The sequence below is a fragment of the Tinamus guttatus genome, unplaced genomic scaffold (assembly GCF_059628265.1).
Source record: "Tinamus guttatus ecotype Peru unplaced genomic scaffold, ASM5962826v1 Tinamus_guttatus_pri_ptg000052l, whole genome shotgun sequence".
NCBI lineage: Eukaryota > Metazoa > Chordata > Aves > Tinamiformes > Tinamidae > Tinamus > Tinamus guttatus.
The window spans coordinates 1,841,024-1,860,667 of NW_028288586.1; the positions used below are offsets into that span (position 1 = coordinate 1,841,024).

General features: G+C 39.2%; 1 protein-coding gene across 1 annotated transcript in view; it reads right to left on the reverse strand.

Annotated features, from left to right (window-relative positions):
- TBC1D19 (TBC1 domain family member 19) overlaps positions 1-9,490 on the reverse strand; it is a 35,912-nt gene extending 26,422 nt beyond the window's left edge. Inside the window, exons 1-3 of the mRNA XM_088539932.1 lie at positions 9,311-9,490; positions 1,866-1,938; positions 423-468 (exon numbers count right to left, since the gene is read on the reverse strand). Coding sequence (XP_088396058.1) covers positions 423-468; positions 1,866-1,938; positions 9,311-9,409 — 218 coding nt within the window. The 5' untranslated portion in view covers positions 9,410-9,490. The remainder of the gene's footprint in view (positions 1-422; positions 469-1,865; positions 1,939-9,310) is intronic.
- Between the last annotated feature and the right edge of the window lie 10,154 nt (positions 9,491-19,644).

Genomic DNA, 19,644 nt, shown 5'->3' on the forward strand with positions numbered 1-19,644 from the left:
GCAGCACTGATCTGTAAGTCTAGAAATCTAAAATCTGAATTTAAGGATCTCTTACTAATTATTACAATAAATACAGGAAATGTGGTCATTAACATATGAAAATAATTAGAATGTATTTACAATAAATATCTCAGTTGCACACAATCACAATATGACTGCCGATACCTTTCATAGTACAATACAATGAAACAAATATGCCAGATAATTTCTTTATGTCTTCAAAATGCATTTGTACACAAAGTTTCGAATAGGATGGAAAAGAAATCACGGTACTTTAAAATCAGAAATGGAGCAGGCACTCTTGGTATGACAGATACATTTAAGATCTTGCAGTCCATAGTAACACATCACACTCCTATATAAACACAGAAATTAAATCATGCAAATACAACTTATTTAAGAGAAATACTAAATAAACTCACACGTTGAGTTCACTATAAACTGCATTCTGAAGTTTCTTTTCCCAACCTGTTAAAATAAAAAAATCCAGCAGACAGTTCAGTTTTACTGAACTAATACATGTTAAAATAGGTTACTTGGAACACAAACTAAAGTTTGTTTGTTTGTTTATTTTAGGGGCTGTAATTTGCTGTCCTGTTTCAATTTTATATTTACCTAGTGGACAGACAAGAAGAAACCTAATTAACGTAGGAAAAACAAAACAAAAAAAACCCCTGTCATGTGTATAAAGGTTGAGTATCTTTTAATTCTGTCCACTATTTAAATAATTAAAAAACAGCTTTGATTATATTATATTTTTCAGAACCATCATATTACTAACCCAACCATTAATAGACACAGGTTGTTTATGGTGGTTATGAATCTTTGAGCACTAAATATAGACATTTTAGAGTTATATAGCCCACAACTTCCCTGGAAAAAATGGAAGCTTCACTAAAGGTAAAATTTTTAAGAGTACCTCCTTGACACAGAAAGCTAATTTCCATTTTAAAATACAGGATCTTAATCTTATAAAGTGATTAAAATCACTTCTTTACAAGATATGGTTTTCAACATGTTGCTGGATTCTAAGAGCATTTTCCCCGTTGTTTTTCTCTATCCTGACTTTATAAAGTACACAGAGATATTATCTGTATTTTCATATTGCCTCACACAACTCGGAATTAACTCATAATCTCCAAGATGAAGGTGACATTTTAAAATTTTTGAAGTAGATTTTTCACAACACATCTCAAATAATAGCAATTAATGTTTGTTAAGTTTCACACACAATGAGGCATCTTGCTGAAAAAAATATTACGTCTCAGTTGCTCAAACCGATAGTAGGTTTAATTATTTAATTCCACTAGATTTAATGGAAACTGTAGCCTACAATCTTTCTTCTATGGGACCAATTCACATAAAAGAACAAGAAAAACCATTAAGTGAAGCAGAAGATAAGTCATATTCAAAATTATAAAATTGTGACAGCGTTATAAAATGACATCTTCTCCATCTATTAAATGCAAAAGCCAGTAAGAAACTATCTTAGTCCTCTGTCAGGATTATATTTACAAATATTGATTTTAAATTGCACATGTGTACACTTAATTGTGGTTAATCATGCCATCTTTGCATTTAAAAACATTATAAATTTTACCTTCAGTGGATATTTTAAACATAACCAATGGAAGCTATCTGAGTTTGCCAATTTTTCTAAATTTGTGGGATATGCACTGAAATACATGTACTCCATAATCTGGAATTACTGGATGTCAGCCTCTGGCTGCTGTCAGTGTCAAGATACTGAGCTATGCAAACTACTGTTTTGACCATGAATATCACTTATGTTATTAGAAAGATCTACAATTATATATGATAGTATCGATTCCTCGTAATCACTATTGAAATTAGGTATTACAAACCTGACACCTTCAGAAAATCCTTTATGTCTTCTTTCAGTGATTCTAGCTTAATTTCTGGCTTGTGTAGGCTAATCTAATATTAAAAATAAACATCAAAAATTATAAATATTAATAAATTAAAATATTAATATCAAGTATAACAATAATTATCACAATATGCTTAAAATAACAACAAAACCATTAATAAAAGTAAATGAATAAGCATCAAGAAAGCACCAAAAACAAATTGCATTCTAAGTTATGAAATAAGAAACACACAGGATTATTATTACACACACAAAAAGCAAATTGTTTCATATTACCTTGAAGGTAGTAACTGCAGCCATAAAAAGAGCCAACAGTTTCCTCACTAGATGCCATTGGTTTTATACCAGCGATAAAAGCTGAAAGGGAGGAAAGGTGGAGAGGAAGGGAGGGGGAGTAGCTGGTGGCAGATAATGCTTAATATTCTGAGCAAGCACCCCACATCCTTGGCACAAATGCCAGACTTCACACTTCACGATTCAGACAAATACTTACAAGTCACTCACTGTATCCCCCACTGAAAACGTTCCATAATTTCTCAACCTCCCACAGTTCACCCCTGCAAGTCCTATTGCCTGATCATGGCCTGTCAGCCTGAGGTGACTTTTTTTTTCCTCCTGCAAGGCACTGGTTTTGTACCCTCTTCTGTATGAGTTCTAAATAAAGTAGTATTTTGAACTGGACAGGTAATGTCTTACTTTCCCTGAAAGACTTTTGTGCATGGGGTTGTGACTGTTGAACTTTGTCTTTTCAGGTAAACAGGGCTAATTTTAATGCCAAGGGCATGTGCTCCATTAATCCCTTACAGGAACGCAAGAGAAAACCTCACAAATGCAACTCACTGGCAGATGATGAACCACAGCAACAAAAAAAGCTTTACGATCCAGTAGAAAGCGCTTTATTGCCTTTAATAAAGGCAACGTACAAGACATGACAAAAGTGCTGAGATGCGGACAGTGCTTTCACTCTCTGCAGTTCACACTTTTGTAAAATCTGGAATTTTTTGGCTCACTGAGGAGGGTCTGGCACTGATGTCCTTTTCTTGTCGTGGCTTCCTGGAAAGGCCAGGAACTGCCCTGGCACCACATTGGACTGGAGGGATAGAAGAGGACGAGGCATGCAGAGAGTGGCACCATTGCCACTGTCAGAGCAAAAGATGCAAGACAGGAGTGTCCTGTGAATGGCCAATCACAACAGAACATGTTGCCTAAACTGCAGAACAAAAAAAGAGCAGTGAAACCTCAGAATGCAGCAAGAAGGGTCTCAAAAGGAGAGTAGGAGCACGCTTGTGGCAGCACAGTCTCCAGGGATGAGGTTAGCTCATCACCTCTACCACTTACCTCCACGTCTTTATATCCACTTAGTTAGTCAAGTTCTATTTCATTACCGCTAGCTCTGCTGCAGAAAAAAAGTATTAAGTACTTTGGCAGGGTTTCTGTGTTGTAAACCACTTTATACAATGCACTAACAAGGTATAGTTTGCATTTTCATTCATTCTTTTGTAGCATGAAGAACATGTTGCCAAAATTTTATTTATGTAAAAAGCATCACTAAGATTTATACCAATAAAAATGCCTTGCTAAAAGTCTTTTGGGAAACAACACTTTGATGAGATTTGTCCTGATGAACGGAATTAATTTCCTTCATGATTGAATGGTGCACAAGCACAACTGCAGATTTCAATTTCAAGATGTGCATCTTGATGAAAGGGGTATTTTTTCCTTAATCTGATACTATCAGGAGCCTATTGCAAGCAGGGTAAGAGGGAGTAAGCAATAGAAGGGAACAACCCACAAAGGGTCAGGAAGACACCCTGATGAGAAATCCTGGCTCAGTCAGGGCAAGACAGAATCCTAAAAGGATAGGGATTAATTAAGCAATAACTAATTTTTTTTTAATAAATGCTTATGTTTAACAGTTGCCTTTGCAGCATGAATATTCTTATAGAACCCACCAGGGTTCATGAGTTGGGTGTACAAGTTGAAACAGTTTCAAGACTTCCAGAACTCTGCCAAGCCTTCTCAAAGTTGGCTAAGGGACTGCTAGCAATCCTTTGTACTTAATATTTTGTGTCAATCGTCTTCATTTTTAACTTTGTTAAGGAAACCTGCTGTACCGTGGGCAGTCACTATTATGAGTGATACTCTACAGATATGGCGGTTTCTGTATTTGCTTCCCAAGAGGGAAGGAAATCTAGAGAATCCAGGCTGAAAGCAAGCAAAGGGATGGCACAGAGCTAGTTTGAAGTGCTCCAAATATGATGTGAACTGCTTCAAGTAAACACACCTTCTGTTTTGATGCAAACAGTCCTACATATAATTTTATATAACCAATATATTTTTAAAGGCTATCTGCCATCCTCCCGTTGGTTCTTTATTTTTATTTTGTATTTTTGTGATAAGTGTGTACATTGTCACTGCATTTGACACTGTTCATTCTGCATGAGTACCCAATAGTTTTAGCTTTTATTTCTGTTATTTCCCAAATCAAAATAAAGCACACTACCCTGAATATAGTCCTAGCTCAATAAAACTAAGCTCAATGAAAGACGAAAAATATGTACCTTGTTTTCATAAACTCCATGGTACCACAGCTGGATTTCAGCTATGTCGAAGGTGCTTCCATCACAACTGCTTTGACACTGACGCTCCCTAAATGCTTAATTTAAAGTCCTACAAATAGGAGGGAGTGTTTCTGGCTTCATTGTATACATTCCTTTACAGAGAGATGAATAATTCAGAGCAGAACTAAACAAAGTTCAGTAAGTGTAAAACTTCAATTATGTTGGCATTTTTCCAGCACTTGTGCAGTTCTACAGGAATTACACTAAGGGGAAAAGTATTATGAACTTTCTTACAGAAGTAAAAATAATCTAGCATTTGAAGCAAAAAGTTTATAATTAGTCTCAGGGAGGAGTAAACAATTTTAACCGTGATATTCTCCCACAGGATAAGAGACATATGCTTTAATAATAACATTTTGATGTTTCAATCATCTTCCTAAGCTTTATTTAACTATAATATTAATCTTGCAAATAAGCTACACACATGCAAGGTGAAACATATAAATTCCCCATTACTAGATCATCTGTAAATCGAATTTGCATTGCTTCTGAACTCCCTAATCTGCTCAATGTATTCTCAGCTTCATGCAATTGAAAATTCACTCTGCTGCAAATGGTTCTGCAAAGCCATTTAGACCAGAGCAGGAGCCCTATCAGAAGGGGACAGTAAGTCTATTGTTAAACACAACATGTGAATAAGAATTGTTAATTATCTGTCATGAATCCTTGAGCCTACCTTTGACTCCATGAGCCTACCTTTATTTGCTAAATTATATTAAATAAATGTTACCTTTTGCAGAATTGTAAATTTCATCTTTTATTTAAATGAAGATTAGTATCAATTCCTTTTTTTCTCTGTTGAAGAAAAATGTCATGGAAGTAACATCCTCAGCTATCCCACACTCCGTTCAGTCTGTTCTACACAAATTACTACAAGATGTTTACCTGCCCTCCCTTTAGAAATACATATTCAACAAGCATCGTTCCTAGTGATGCCACATAAGGGTTGAAAACCCCTACCTCTCCCCTTGATTAATCTTTTTGTTTCATCCTTTCCAGTACTAGCCCCAGGTCTATTCAAAGACTGATCACAGAGTCTTCCTCTCTGGACTATCATTTTAATCATGGCATATCCTAGAATAATCCATCATACAACAACATTATTACTTGATATCCACAGGGATCCATAGATTACTTGATACCCATAGCTAACGCTATGGCAGCAAATCATTTGGTACAGTGTCAAACCTATTTTCTAGGAATAATCACAGTCTTTGATACTGACTCAGGCTCTTGGTAAGCACCCAAAATAGCACTGACGTCAACAGCTCATAATTGGAAGACTACAAAGCAGTATTCTGCTTAATATTAATATAAGGCTCACTAGACTCGGCACATGCAAAAACTTCAGCAGACTATTAAATGGCATTTTAAGACTTATTTTGACTTTCATGTTTCAGTGATGTTAAATAGAAGAACTTAGAAGAATGTTTGAAGAATCGATAACAAAGATGATGTCTGTTTCTACATTAACAGATAAACAGCATCCTTCCAAAAGATAAACTATAACTACTGTATAAATATCCAAAACAACAAGTAAGTTTCATCCTGATGCACTGCCTCAGCAGCGTTCTCAATATATAATATGCTTCTTAAAAACAGCCTAAATTGACTAAAAACAGACCACCTGTAGGTCAATAATGCAACAAGTCCAGGCTAAACATTCTGTTTGGAAACTCAATGTTAACTAGGAGATGCAAGAACAAACCACGGTTTCATGGCAAGCAGGAATTCTGGTGTGATGTGGAACAGCAGCAACATTTCCTCCCAGGTAATGCAGCCTCTGAGACACTCCACAAATCTCTAGGTGGATCCAGCACTAATTTAATACAATGCAATCAAGACAAATTCATAAACTTAAGAGATGATACAGGCTGAAGCAAAGACCAGGAACTCATGAGAGGGCCTTTGCAACTGCACAGCAACAACGGACTATATACTACAGTGGTGTACAGACTACACAATCATTAAAAATAAAACAAGAAGCCTACAGTTTTCATGAAAGAACAAGACTGCATGCAAAGGCTCTACAAAAAAATCAGGATCAAGGGGAATATATGGATTCTTGACAAATAGGACGTACATTAGGCCCTACTGAATGACCATCTGGATAGATGAGGGGAGCGCAGTGGATGTCGTCTATCTCGACTTCACCAAGGCTTTTGACACCGTCCCTCACAACATCCTCCTGGGCAAGCTCCGGAGGTGTGGGATAGATGAGTGGACAGTGAGGTGGATTAGGAACTGGCTGGATGGCAGAGCTCAGAGGGTGGTGATCAGCGGTGCAGAGTCTAGTTGGAGGCCTGTGGCTAGTGGGGTCCCCCAGGGGTCAGTCCTTGGTCCAGTCCTGTTCAATTTATTCATCAATGACCTGGATGAAGGCACAGAGTGCTCCCTCAGCAAGTTTGCTGATGATACCAAACTGGGAGGAGTAGCCGATACCTCAGAGGGCTGTGCTGCCATCCAGAGGGACCTGGACAACTGGGCGGTGAAAAACCTCATGCAATTCAACAAGGCCAAGTGCAAGGTCCTGCACCTGGGGAGGAATAACCCTAGACACCAGTACAGGCTGGGGACTGACCTTCTGGAGAGCAGCTCTGCAGAGAAGGACCTGGGTGTCATGGTGGACGACAAGTTGACCATGAGGCAGCAGTGTGCCCTCGTGGCCAAGAAGGCCAACGGGATCCTGGAGTGCGTCAAGAAGAGCGTCTCCAGCAGGTCGAGGGAGGTGATCCTGCCCCTCTACTCAGCCCTGGTGAGGCCGCATCTGGAGTATTGTGGCCAGTTCTGGGCTCCACAGTACAAGAGGGATGTGGAGCTGCTGGAGAGAGTCCAGCGCAGGGCTACAAGGATGATCAGGGCCCTGGAACATCTGCCCTATGAGGAGAGGCTGAGGGAGCTGGGCCTGTTCAGCCTGGAGAAGAGAAGGCTGAGAGGGGATCTAATCAGTGTCTTTAAGTACCTCAAGGGAGGGAGTGAGGAGGATGATGCTGGTCTCTTTTCAGTGGTGGCCACCAACGAAACTAGAGGTAATGGCCACAAACTGAAGCACCAAAAGTTCCACATGAACTTAAGAAAAAAATTTTTAACAGTGAGGGTGACAGAGCACTGGAACAGGCTGCCCAGAGATGTTGTGGAGTCTTCTTCTCTGGAGATCTTCAAAACCTGCCTGGATGCCACCCTGTGCCACGTGCTCTAGGTGACCCTGTGTGTGCAGGGGGGTTGGACTACATGACCTCTAGAGGTCCCTTCCAACCTTAAGCATTCTATGATTCTATGATTAAATTGTGACCTAGAAAAGACGACCCTCCAGAATGAGAAATCTTCTTGTTGGTGTCTCTCTTCATTTTCCAGTCTTTTAGATCTCTCTACTGATTTTATGTTCTATTACAAACTCTTCAAACACCTAACCTAAGAATCAACACTCATCTTCATTGTGCTTTTTATTTTCCTTCCTCTTCCCTTTGTTTCCATAAGACTGGAACAGTCTCCTGACCTAGGCTAAACACTCAACACACTAAATCATTTTCTTCTCCTGCAAGAAATATGAAAAACACCACTGTTTTACAAGGCAGATTTGGCTGTCGTCGTAGTCCATAGCTTACCCTTAGGCTTGTAGATTGATCAGGCACTGACCTACTGCTGGAGTCAGGGAGGGAGCTCAGACAGGGAGCTGTCACTGCAGACACAAGGCACAATCTGGGGAGCACTGCTGAGCCCCTTGGATCGCTTATGCGCTGGGAGAGAGACAACCACCCGCCAGCAGCCTGCAAACACCCCGCCAGGTCCTGACGGCCCTGAGCTCTGTGACCTATGAAGACCAAATTACAAACTAAGGGATCCAGCCTCACAAAGGAGAAACAAATGAATAAAACCAGAAGTGGGCGTATACATATTCTATTATATTCAGTAAAACAGTTGTTAAAAGAGACCCCATCGCCATCTTTGTTTAGGACAAGGGCTTGAATTTTCTTTCTCTGTACCTTGTATGAGACCATCTACTTGAGCTGCTGAATTCCCTCACACTTGGCAGAACCCAACGTCTAAACTCCTCAATAATCCCACTTCCCTTAACGTTAGAGCACGCACATTTGCCTATTCATGTATTTAGAGAGCAGTCTGTGAAGATGGGAGCAAGAGCAGCCACATCCACGATGGCACCTGGCCAACCAACCAGCAGATGCTTCCACCAAGCATAACAAGGCAAGACACAGTAATGGGCTGTTTAGGGACATTCAGAGAACAAAACTGCATGTTTCTATTAAAAGCTAGGAAAAAAAAAATACAGTGATTAACTGACATTCTGTCTACTAAAAATAAATCTGTACAGTTCTGAAGGATTTTCCAATTATGTGTGAAAAGAACTGAAGTAATACAAAAAGCTACTATTTTATAAAATCAAATCCAAAATATTTCCGGAGTGCCCAATAATGGCTATAACACCACTGTTACAAGGGCCGCAAAACCTGAAACAAACTTGCTAAGAGCCCCCCTGAAGCAGGGCTCGCCGGGGACAGGGAAGGCTTGTCCCAAGGGCAGAGCCGTCCAGGCTGTAAGCGGGTCCTCAGCTCCAGAACCACGACCAGGCCGACATCTCCCCACCTTGTCCCCACTCCTCGCCACGGCCCCTTCCCAGCCTCCCTCCCGCACGGCCGAAGGACAACGCGGCCACGGCAGAAGGCACCAGCGGGAGAGGCCTTGGCGGGCAGCCCATATCAGCGGCCAAGTGCCTATCCCCGATGGAGACACCAGCATCACCGCGAGGCCCGCGGGCAGGGGAGGCCGGGCCGGGGCTCACCCGGGCCTGTCGTTCCAGCTGCGAGTGGAGGCTGGAGCCCCGGAGCCGCTGCACGACGCGCGCGATGGTGAGAGACAACCCGCCCTCCGCGTCCACCATGGCCGCGCCGCCCGGACCGCCTTCGCCGCCGCACCCCTGCGGCCGTTACCAGGCAACCGCGGGAGCGGGACGGCCACGCGCCGGCTTCCGGGCGGAAACGCGGCCCGCCCGGCGGGGTTCCTCCCCGCGCCGGTGCCCCCGCTGCCCGCACAGCTGCGCGCGCAGCCCCCTCCCCTCCTTTAGCTGGCTGGGAAAAACGGCACTGGGCATAACATTTATATTTATATTTATATTTATATTTATATTTATATTTATATTTATATTTATATTTATATTTATATTTTGCAATGCCCAGAATCCAGGAGAGGATCAGGACTTAAAATTATTTAACCAAGTGTAGGGAAACCTACACAAGAAATGGCTTGCGCTACATCCGGACACTGAGGAGAGTGGAGACAAATCAAATGCCAGGTCGTGTTGGCGGTGCCTGGGACATCTGGGCTGGCTTACACCAGTTTTCTGTCACTTCTGTGCTTAAATACTACATAAAGCTAACTGATAACTGGCACTGATTGTTTTTTGCGTTTTCTTGTGAGTTGGAGCTCAGATTTTACAGTCTTTGGGGATATATTAAACAGCTTAAACACCTCCTTAAGAAGTTAGAGAGGGAGGAAAAGAAAACCCAAAGGCTGTTTGCATTCAGGGGGATTGCATAGTTAGTGGGCACATGGGCGTTTCTCTTTGAATTGGGCAGCAGTGAGGTATTTTGCTACAGCCCCAGCTAAACAAATAAGTACAGTGCCCGATGTGGTGCCGTGGTAGCAGCGCGGTGCGGCGCTGGTTGCGAGCACGACGGGGCACCGCACGTGAGCCGAGCATGGCGCGAGGCCCCGCGGCCGCCAGGATCCCCCTCGTACCCTCTGGGTCGTCAAAACAGAAGGGAAAACTAATGGAGTAATTCCCTACGGCCCTCTATGTCCGCTCCAAATCTGTGCTCATCTCTTACCTTCCTCACTTGCTCATCTGTCATTCCTTTCAGTCCCCCTTTCCCAGGCTTTTTTCCCACTGTTTCCCTTCCTCCCATGCACTAGGTTTTCCTCTGTCAATCATGCCTCAAATAGAACTAAAATATTTCTTGTAAATGACAGTCAAAAAACAGGGAGATTAAAAGAGAATCTTTGCAATATCGCATTCGGCGGTTCGGACAGTCGCTTGTGTATCCTTACCATACCTAGTTATGAAATTCAGTGTTAAGTGCAAGCCTCTGCTGCTGCCTTACAAGGAGCGTACCACATTGCAGCCTGTGAAATATAGGATCATTAAAAAAAAATCCTTAAATAACAGGCATTGGCAGAATTCCCAATGTGAATGGCATTTTCTTTAGCCTCTCAGCCTCTCAGCCTAGTTTAATTTTGTTTGGGTGATAAGTGTTTGGCAATTATTGCTTTTTCATTGTGACTTACTTTTCAATTACAAGTAAGCAACCAAAGTACAGTGAATATATGTCTATGATTACGATGACCAGTATCACATACCAAAGGTAGCTTGCTGGGTCTGGCAGAGGAGCAGGTCTAGATATCTTTGCCTTTTTTTTTTTTTTCCAGTGGTCTCTTAATTCTCTTTATCACATCCCCCCGAACAGTTTAGCTCTTCCCAGCCCTTTCCTCACTTCCATTTGCACTTGCAGTGCTCTCAAATGTTACACCTTTTTTAACTATGTTTTATATCAAGATACTGCCGTTAGTTATAACCAGTGCTCGTATCATAACTGTTCTGTATTAATCTGCCACTGCAGATCTGGAAAGTATCAGAAATTTGGCAAAGGAAAGTAAAAAATACACAGTCAGTATCTATTTTCTCTCCTAGTCTCTCTCTCTCCACCCTTCTTTCTTCTTGTGGGTTTGAGGTTGAGAAAAGAAGAGGATACAAAGCAACAGATAATTCTTACTGTCATTTTTAAGGCCACATGAGGCAAAATGCATTTTAATGCTTCCAGATTATTCTGGAGATCAATTTATTTCCTGGAATGTAAAATGAGTCAATAAAATAAAGAGGTATCTGAAGGAAGTATTAAGTGCCTGAAAGCATGTCTTTTTTTTTTTTTTTTCCACAACTGCACTAAGAAACAGGGCTGTCGGTATCACCAAAGAGGGCAGTTGTTTGTGTAACATAATAGTGAGTGAAAGAAAATTATTTTTAATAGGTAGTTCAAATGGTTCTCCTATGATCACCAACCTCATGGATACAAGAGATATGTGGCATACTGTTAGAGAGTTGCTCAGAAGTTTCTTTGGGAATTGGATCTGTCATGTTTCTTGTGACACCAGGACATGTCTCTTCACTGCTAGCAGAAATTCACTTATGAAATGAGGTTTTAGGATGAAATAGGTACTCCCTGGATTTCTCATCCAAGCAGGCTCTTGGACAGAGAGAAGCACATATTCAGTCTTCTGCTTGGCGTGCTCATTCTTTCTACTAGACTAAATTAAATTAAACATTAATCTTAGTTGTGACCCAATCCTGCAAAAATGTCTTTATCACATCCACTAGTTCATGCATGCAATCGGAACCACAATATGTTGCTAGCGCTTGATAGCACAGAATTTTAACAAAATATACAAAGAGAAAAAAGAGAATTTTCTGTCAGTGTCTTGTCCTCATCAATTCTAAGATTTATTCAAACAGCTGCCCAAAAAGTGACAACATATTTTGATAAGTTTCAATACTTTATTTAGAATAACCAGTTCCTATGGAGTAATGAGATTTTTTGCTCTAATACCACTGATGCAATCTAAAGAATATAGGAAGCTTAGATAATGTGGCTTCACTTATCAGGGCAGAAACCAGCTCTTATTGCAGACTATTGTTCATGAAAAGTAATATATTTTATCTAACAGATGGCTGAACTTGAGAGCTAGGCTTCACTACCAGTGATGCCAAGGATCATCAGTCTCGTTTTAGGAGTTTCTCATTGCTTCAGTTCTTCATTTTAGATAATTTCCTACCAGACCTTGGCTTTACACAGGTATAAATCTTCCTGGAAAAGATCATGTATCTCAGGCCTATCTATTAGTGGTACTTTTTAATAGCACCCCTGAGTCATAACAACAACATTGAGTCATCAGGCGTATAAAGCAAATAACATCAACCAAGCCCCTGATTTTTCTGCTATTACTCGTTTTATTCCCTTTTTCATGTGTTTTATTATTAACCAGAACAAATTAGGTCTCTAGCGGTAATACTCTGTATTTTCTGTTTCTTTAGATCCTCATATGTATATTTATCATGCCTATTAAGAAAGTGTTATGCTTTTCTAGGATTTCTTAGGGTACAAAAGGAATTAAATCTATTTGTCTAAAATAATGTGGAGGAAAATTATATCCTAAATAACAAATAGTTTCTGTACAGAGTAGTATAGTGCATACTTTAGGTATGGCATATATTTTATATCTTAGATTTAATCTATACGTTCACCTATCTGCAAGTCCTTCTGGAAATTTACACAATTACTGTACATATCCAGGCTTCTAAAAAGTCATACTTCAACATCAGAAAAGCAGCCATTTCTCCCAGGATGCCTAACCAATTCTTTTGAAGCTCTTAAGACCTTTAAACAACCAGTCAGTAAGCAAGGAATGAATTAAAAGAACTCCCTCAAAGCTCTACTCTTAGTTAACATCTTTAGATCAGAGTTTCTTAGGCCATAGATATGCCAGAGTAAGATTCTGTATTGTCTCTTCATTGATTTCAGTGAGACTAAGTGATATAAATAAAAGCAGAACTTGCATTTTGTTTGTGACAGGAATTACTCCCTTTCTTAGAACTATCTAAAAATCATATGGAGTGTTGTAATTCTGGACTTAGTATTTTATTGTATCTGAAACTATGATTTTCTATATTTCTGTTATACAATAGTGAGTATTACTCTGCTGTAATAACTTTTGGACCGCATATCCTATTCACAGAATCATAGAGTGGTTGAGGTGGGAAGGGACCTTTGGAGATCATCTTACTGGGCGGGTTTTGAGCAGCTCCAAAGAAGGAGACTCCACAACGCCTGTGGGTGGCCTGTTCCAGTGCTCGGTCACCCTCGCAGTCATGAAGTTTTTGCTCATATTCAGGTGGAAGTTTGTGGCCGTTACCTCTTGTCCTATCACTGGCCACCACAAAAATAGTCTGACCCCTTTCATTACAGCAGGGAATTTTTCTTCTATGGAAAATGTAATAAACATTTTAAGGTGGTCTGTTGTATCTTTTTTTCACTACCTGGAAAATACATGACTTAACCACAGAGTCATGTCTTCGGTATGCATGGCAAGTCTCAGCAATCAGTAGGTCACCTGGAATATGTTATTAGTGTCTAAATGACAGCATTTGTCTCTTAAGTCATTAAGAAGCAGAACTATAATTTCGCTGGAGAGCTAGCAGAATAAGGTTCCCTATCATATCAATTTCAGGTAATTTTTATTCCTCTGATTAAGATCTGATGAAAATTAAAGAGGATCTATCATTTTTCCAGAAGCCTTTTTCATTGTGGAAGATTAGTAGGCTGATAGTTTCCTTTTAAAACTGTTTCCAAAGATAAGGATAAGCCAAGAGGATAAGGAAACTCTCATTGTTTTTTTTTTTTTTTCTAATTCTTTCCCGATGGTTATATGCTTGGAAGATATCCACATGCAGTAACTGTAACTGAAGAAGCACTATAGTTAGGACCACAGGGTTCCTCACTTCTGCCACTAGGATTTTCAGTTACTGTTTACCCTTAAAGCCATATTTTTTCTGTTAAAAAAAAAGCTAGAAATATTAGTTAAATAAACAACAAAATGGAAAGACTGAATGAGCCGAACATAAACAGAACCTGCTTGAATTCCCCACAGGTTTTTCTCCACTGATGGTGCCTTTCTTTCCTTGTACGGAAAAAATGCTTTATGCCATCGAAAGGGAGCGCATGGCACTGAATAAATATCTTAACCAACTATGGAATAGAATCTCATGTGATAGAACTCAGGCTGTGGCAGAGGCCTAAAGAATTCTATATTGAAATACTTGATAATTGTCCTGTCTTAGTCCCAAAGAGATTAAGCCAAAAGGTAAAACTGAGCTCTAATTTCTAAAAAAAGTTGCTCTGATTTTATGTACAAGACCAGTTTATAAAAAATATGTTTGCAGAAAACGGTTTCAAAAAATGAGTATTAGTGTTCTCTTTTACAAGAATTGATGTGTATAGATATGTCTATTTGCACCACCATTTTTTCTTAAACAGCATTAATTCTGTAAAGCCTTGAATTCTTAGTAACTTCTCAGACGAAAAGTACAACTGTTTCTAATAATCTTGAATATAATAGTATTGTATATGACCTACCACCTATGTCATGATCTGATTTTTCAGAATTGATCTGAATATTTCCTTCAGAATCCAAATTTAATTTACGGTGTTCTATATACAAGGCCTTGTGAAGAAGATATTCTGGCACAACATGATTCAGTTAAACTGTTAATGAAATAAGTAGTACTTTTATCTATTTTGCCATAGCATCACAACGTGACTTTCAATAAAACTTTAATGAGCCATCATTTAGAATTAAGTGAAGAGTCTTTGGGAAGTCTGTCTTTAGGAGGTATAAAATTTCAAATGGTATTTCTGGTTTCCTTTAAAAATAAAATTCTGACATTTCTGGCTTTCTTAACTGAAACCTAAATTTAATTTAAATGGTTTGAGAAAGATTATACTTCTGGTACAATGAGGTTTAAAACCAGTCTGCGCGAGAGTAGAATCGGGAGGCATTCCACTAGCTATAACTTACAATATTTACAATAACCTTTCCTTGCTCCTTGCCAGTTCAACAAATGGTTTAGGCAAAGCTTGTAAAAATAAAAAACTAATTGCCACTGATCTTTCATCAAGGTTCAAAAATCTTATCAGAAATGTCTTCCCTACATCAGTTATTCCCTCTTCCTAGACTGCAGGACTGCAGAATTGATACATTAGAATAAAGAGAAAAAAACTGAGATCCAATAAGGGTTATAAACAGAGGTACCAAAGCCATAATTCATACTCATAGTTGAACATATGACCTGTGGCTGCTTTACATTGCTTTGTCTGTACAAAGCACACTTAACACCAATGCAGTTGACTACTGAAAGGCCCAAACCAATAAGCGTGAAATTTCGAATATAACTTACTAATTTCAGATACAAAATATAAAAATGCATTGGAAAAAATTATCCATGGCATTTTTTCAAACATGCCTTTTCAAAGCCAAAATTAACAGAACATGATATACATTTCCCATATTCAATGATTACATCCCAAAGATTCAATTTCTCATTTGGGCGACAGATTTTTAAGGCTATGGATATTTGGGAGCCCTAAGTGAAGCTCATTGTAACAAAAAGTGGATGTAAAGAAGTCTGAACAGAATTTGTCCTTGGATTTTGTTTCTCATTTCCTTTGGGAGTTGACTTTTCTCATTGGCACCTTTAAAACTGTTTTGTAATGTAAGCAAAGACTGAACAATGAAAATGATTTTAAATCTTACATGCTTTCAGTCACATTAACTCCCTGCACAATGTAATATTGTATAAACATAGGCAAATAGTCCAAACTAACTATGGCATTTGTTTTTCTGAGTGTGTTTTCTTTAGAATTAAAGAGACAAAAAACATGACAAGTAATGGCAATAATACTATTTTCTAGATATGTAGTCTTTCAGTGTTTGAATATTATTTTGAATAATATTTTGAAATGGCTCTTTATGGAAATTTCAGTATACTCCCAGGTCAGCTTAGGACAATAACTGAGGTAAAGCAAAACCTTACACTGTCACTAGCAGTATTTTGGCATCACTGTATGTTTGACCTGCCTATCTCAGTTACTACAAAGGTTGTAATTGACAGCGGTTGTCAGAGAAGTCCCAGGTACAAACACAAATTGGCTAATTTGAAAATTAATATAAAAATTCCCAAAGTAAAGACATAGAGCAGATCTTCCACTAGTCTAGGTTACCTTTGCTGAAGACCTCTCTGTACCTCATCTCACTTAGTTCAATAATTAGTTCAAACTGTCAGCTAGCAGACAACAAAATATGGCCTGGAGGTTGTCACAGAAAAAGAGAAAGAGTCAAACAGCACAAAGCTTAGTTGCATACAACAAAATACTTAGCCATGATACCAACTTAAAGTTATTTTCATTCTAGTAGTCTGAGTGTTTGAATGGGACTGTCCTATTATCACACTATCTGAATGCTCCTCCATGCAAAAACATGATGGAAAATAGTAAAATTCCAGTAGACTTCACATATCTTTGTGATGATTTGCTTTTTGTTATAATTCTACAAAATTCTACTTGAGACAATATCTTTTAAAAACTAAAACGGTCAGATTCTTCTGAATTCTCTGCATAGCTATGTCATATTCAGATGCCCTATTGAAAATACTTTATAGTCTATCCTCACTTCATGGTCTGAATTGTTTGAGATAAGTAAAGTTCATATTAAAAATCAGTCTTTGATAAGAGATGTTGTCAATTAGTTACTTTGATAACTAGCATCAAGACGTGTATCAGAAGGTCCTGAGAAGCTTGTGCTGAAACGCTGATATAAATCCGGTAGGAATGACTGACTGTGTACACGCAAGTAATTTTAAGTACATAACTGGAGCAAGACCTAAAAAGGAAAATGAACATTGATCTATTTGCTCATCTCCTGTGTGACAAGGATTAACCACATTTCCGAGGTTCCCATTCTCATAAAGCCAGTATATTCTTCTCCAGGAGACCACAACTTAGACACAGATCCTGTCTGCAATAGGAGACTAACATCCAAAGTCTCCAAAGAACAGAAGAAGTTATGTGTCCATTTTTTAACTACTAAGTAACAAAGAATTCATAAAAATACATCAATTTATGTATTCAACTTCTTGGGCAGACAAACTATGTCAAATCAGAGGACTGCTGACCAGAGAAAGCTTGGATTCTAATAAAAATTAAAATCTTTAATAACTGCTTTTGTTGAAGTGATCTATAAACGTAGTTTTCAGTATTTTCCTAGCAGAGACAATACTTCTCTTGCTAATCTTAGCTTAGGTTCACTTAAGCCAAGGGACATGAAATTATTGGGAATTCAGGTGGCAACAAACAAATTTAAATAGAGTTATTTCAAAGGTGTTTGTCATACCTTACAGAAACTGATATTCTTCCAGAACTTTAGGTGTCCTGTCAGCTGTCAGAGAAGTAACTTCCCTCCACCCTAAACAAAGACACTCTAAACTTCAAAAACTTGATATGGCTTCAGACATGCTGGTACCAATTTGCCTAATAAAATATCATCTGACTTTCTCTATTTCCTTTTTCATTTCATAACATTAGTGCTATTTCCTACTAACTGTACAACCAGTCCCTTAATAATTTAGTAGTTCTCATGAAACTAACATCTCTGTTTCTAATTCTGCAGGAGTATGGAAACCCATTTGATCGTAATGTCCTGAGTATAGCCTGGTTTCTCTTTAGAGCAGAGCTCTCTGATAAATATAGCACTGCAGCCAGTCTGAAGAGCCTGTCCTTTTCCTGACTCTTCCACTGGTCCATTCAGTGGCCTGTGCCAAATCACTTCACTTTCCTGTGCTTCATTTTTTCATCTGTAAATTGAAACTCATAGCAACTGCAGTTAGCATAATTAGCTTCCTTCATCTACTTCTTTGAGCTCTGCTAATGAAAAGCACTGTGTAAGAGCTATAAAATAATGTCACTTACTGAAGTAGCTCTTTCTTTGTACTTAACCAAAATCTTAAAAAGAAAGAATTGAAGTTCTTGACTGTTTCACATAGGGATTTATTTAGCAGTCTATTTCATTTGCAACGTACTACACCTGTATGAGACTTGACTACTTTCAAGAACAGTTGTACCATTCTCTTGCCAATGTTATGGCTGTAAGGCACGTTGCAGCCTATGAGGGCTGTTTCTGGTCTCACCTCCCAATCATTTGCTTATTTTATCTTCAATGTTTCTCGGTGTCATAACCTTATCTCAGAAAACCACCTCAGATGACTGGAATCCTTGGAACATTTGATGGATTTTGAACGACTGAATCTGGCTCCAGTATACAAAAACATGGCAGCAACAGCTGATGGGGTTGATAATAATAGGTTGCCAAGCCACATGTGACATCTCATCCATGTGTTCATGTTGGCAAGCTGGCATGTGGTTCCAACATCCATGCCTCAGGGTGTGCAGAGCTCTTCCTTGCATCTCCAGCTTGGATCCTGAACTGTTGATTCTTGAAAACTAACATCTTCACATGATAAAGGAAAAAAAGAATAGGTCTGCATAATCCACTGTATAGCCTACAAATGGAATAAGTGAGTATTTTTTTTTCATTCATTTCTCATAAGCACTTAAGTGTCAGTTAACCTAATCTGGAAAAAACAAAGGGTGAGCTCTAGTGAGCAGTGCAGTGAGCATTCTCATAAACTCTGCCCTTGATTTAAATAAGAACTTTTACCTGAAGGACTTGAATACCTATAGAGAGGGGTGTTACAGCTGAGCCTTATGCTAGATCAGTATTGGTGAGGACATGCCAACACAAATCATGACATGTAATGTAGACCATCCTGGAATGGATAGTCACTAAAACCAACAACCACAGGCCCTTGAGATGCATCCCAGACCTCAGTGATGGTATCTTACTGACTGTGAGCATGTCAGAGGACTTATCTGTGATCTCACGTTACTCTGGACAATTACATACCATAAATCACACATAATTCTTCCAAGCAGTCTTCCCTAACCATCATACAGCACCTACATCGCAATCTCGGGATCAAAACTGACTTTATGGCTTTTCTTTCATCCAGAAAGCCATCAGAGCCTTTAACATGACTCTGAGACTGGATAGAGACACCTTCCTACCATGGTGTATCCAACCTTACAGAGAGGATGTGGTCTATTCTTCCCGTTCATCAGGGAGACTTGAGCATTGTACAATAGTCACGTCATCATCTGGGCCCTCTCCCTCTCTTCTGACCCACAAAGGTGTCAAGGCCCAGCTGTAATGTGTCTGATGTGTCGTCAGCTAGATTATACTGCAAATAACCAAGAAATTCAAATACTGTGAATTGGCACTTCGAAAGAAAAGTGGCCATCCAAAAAATCATTTAAAATATACCTTGAAATGTGTCCAGATTTACTATAATCTATCAAAAACTGTAGAGTCTTCCAGACATTTATTAAACTACATGCCACAGCAGAGTCATCCATAATGACAGGAGAAGTGCTGTGGGAGCAGCAAGAGCACCCTGTT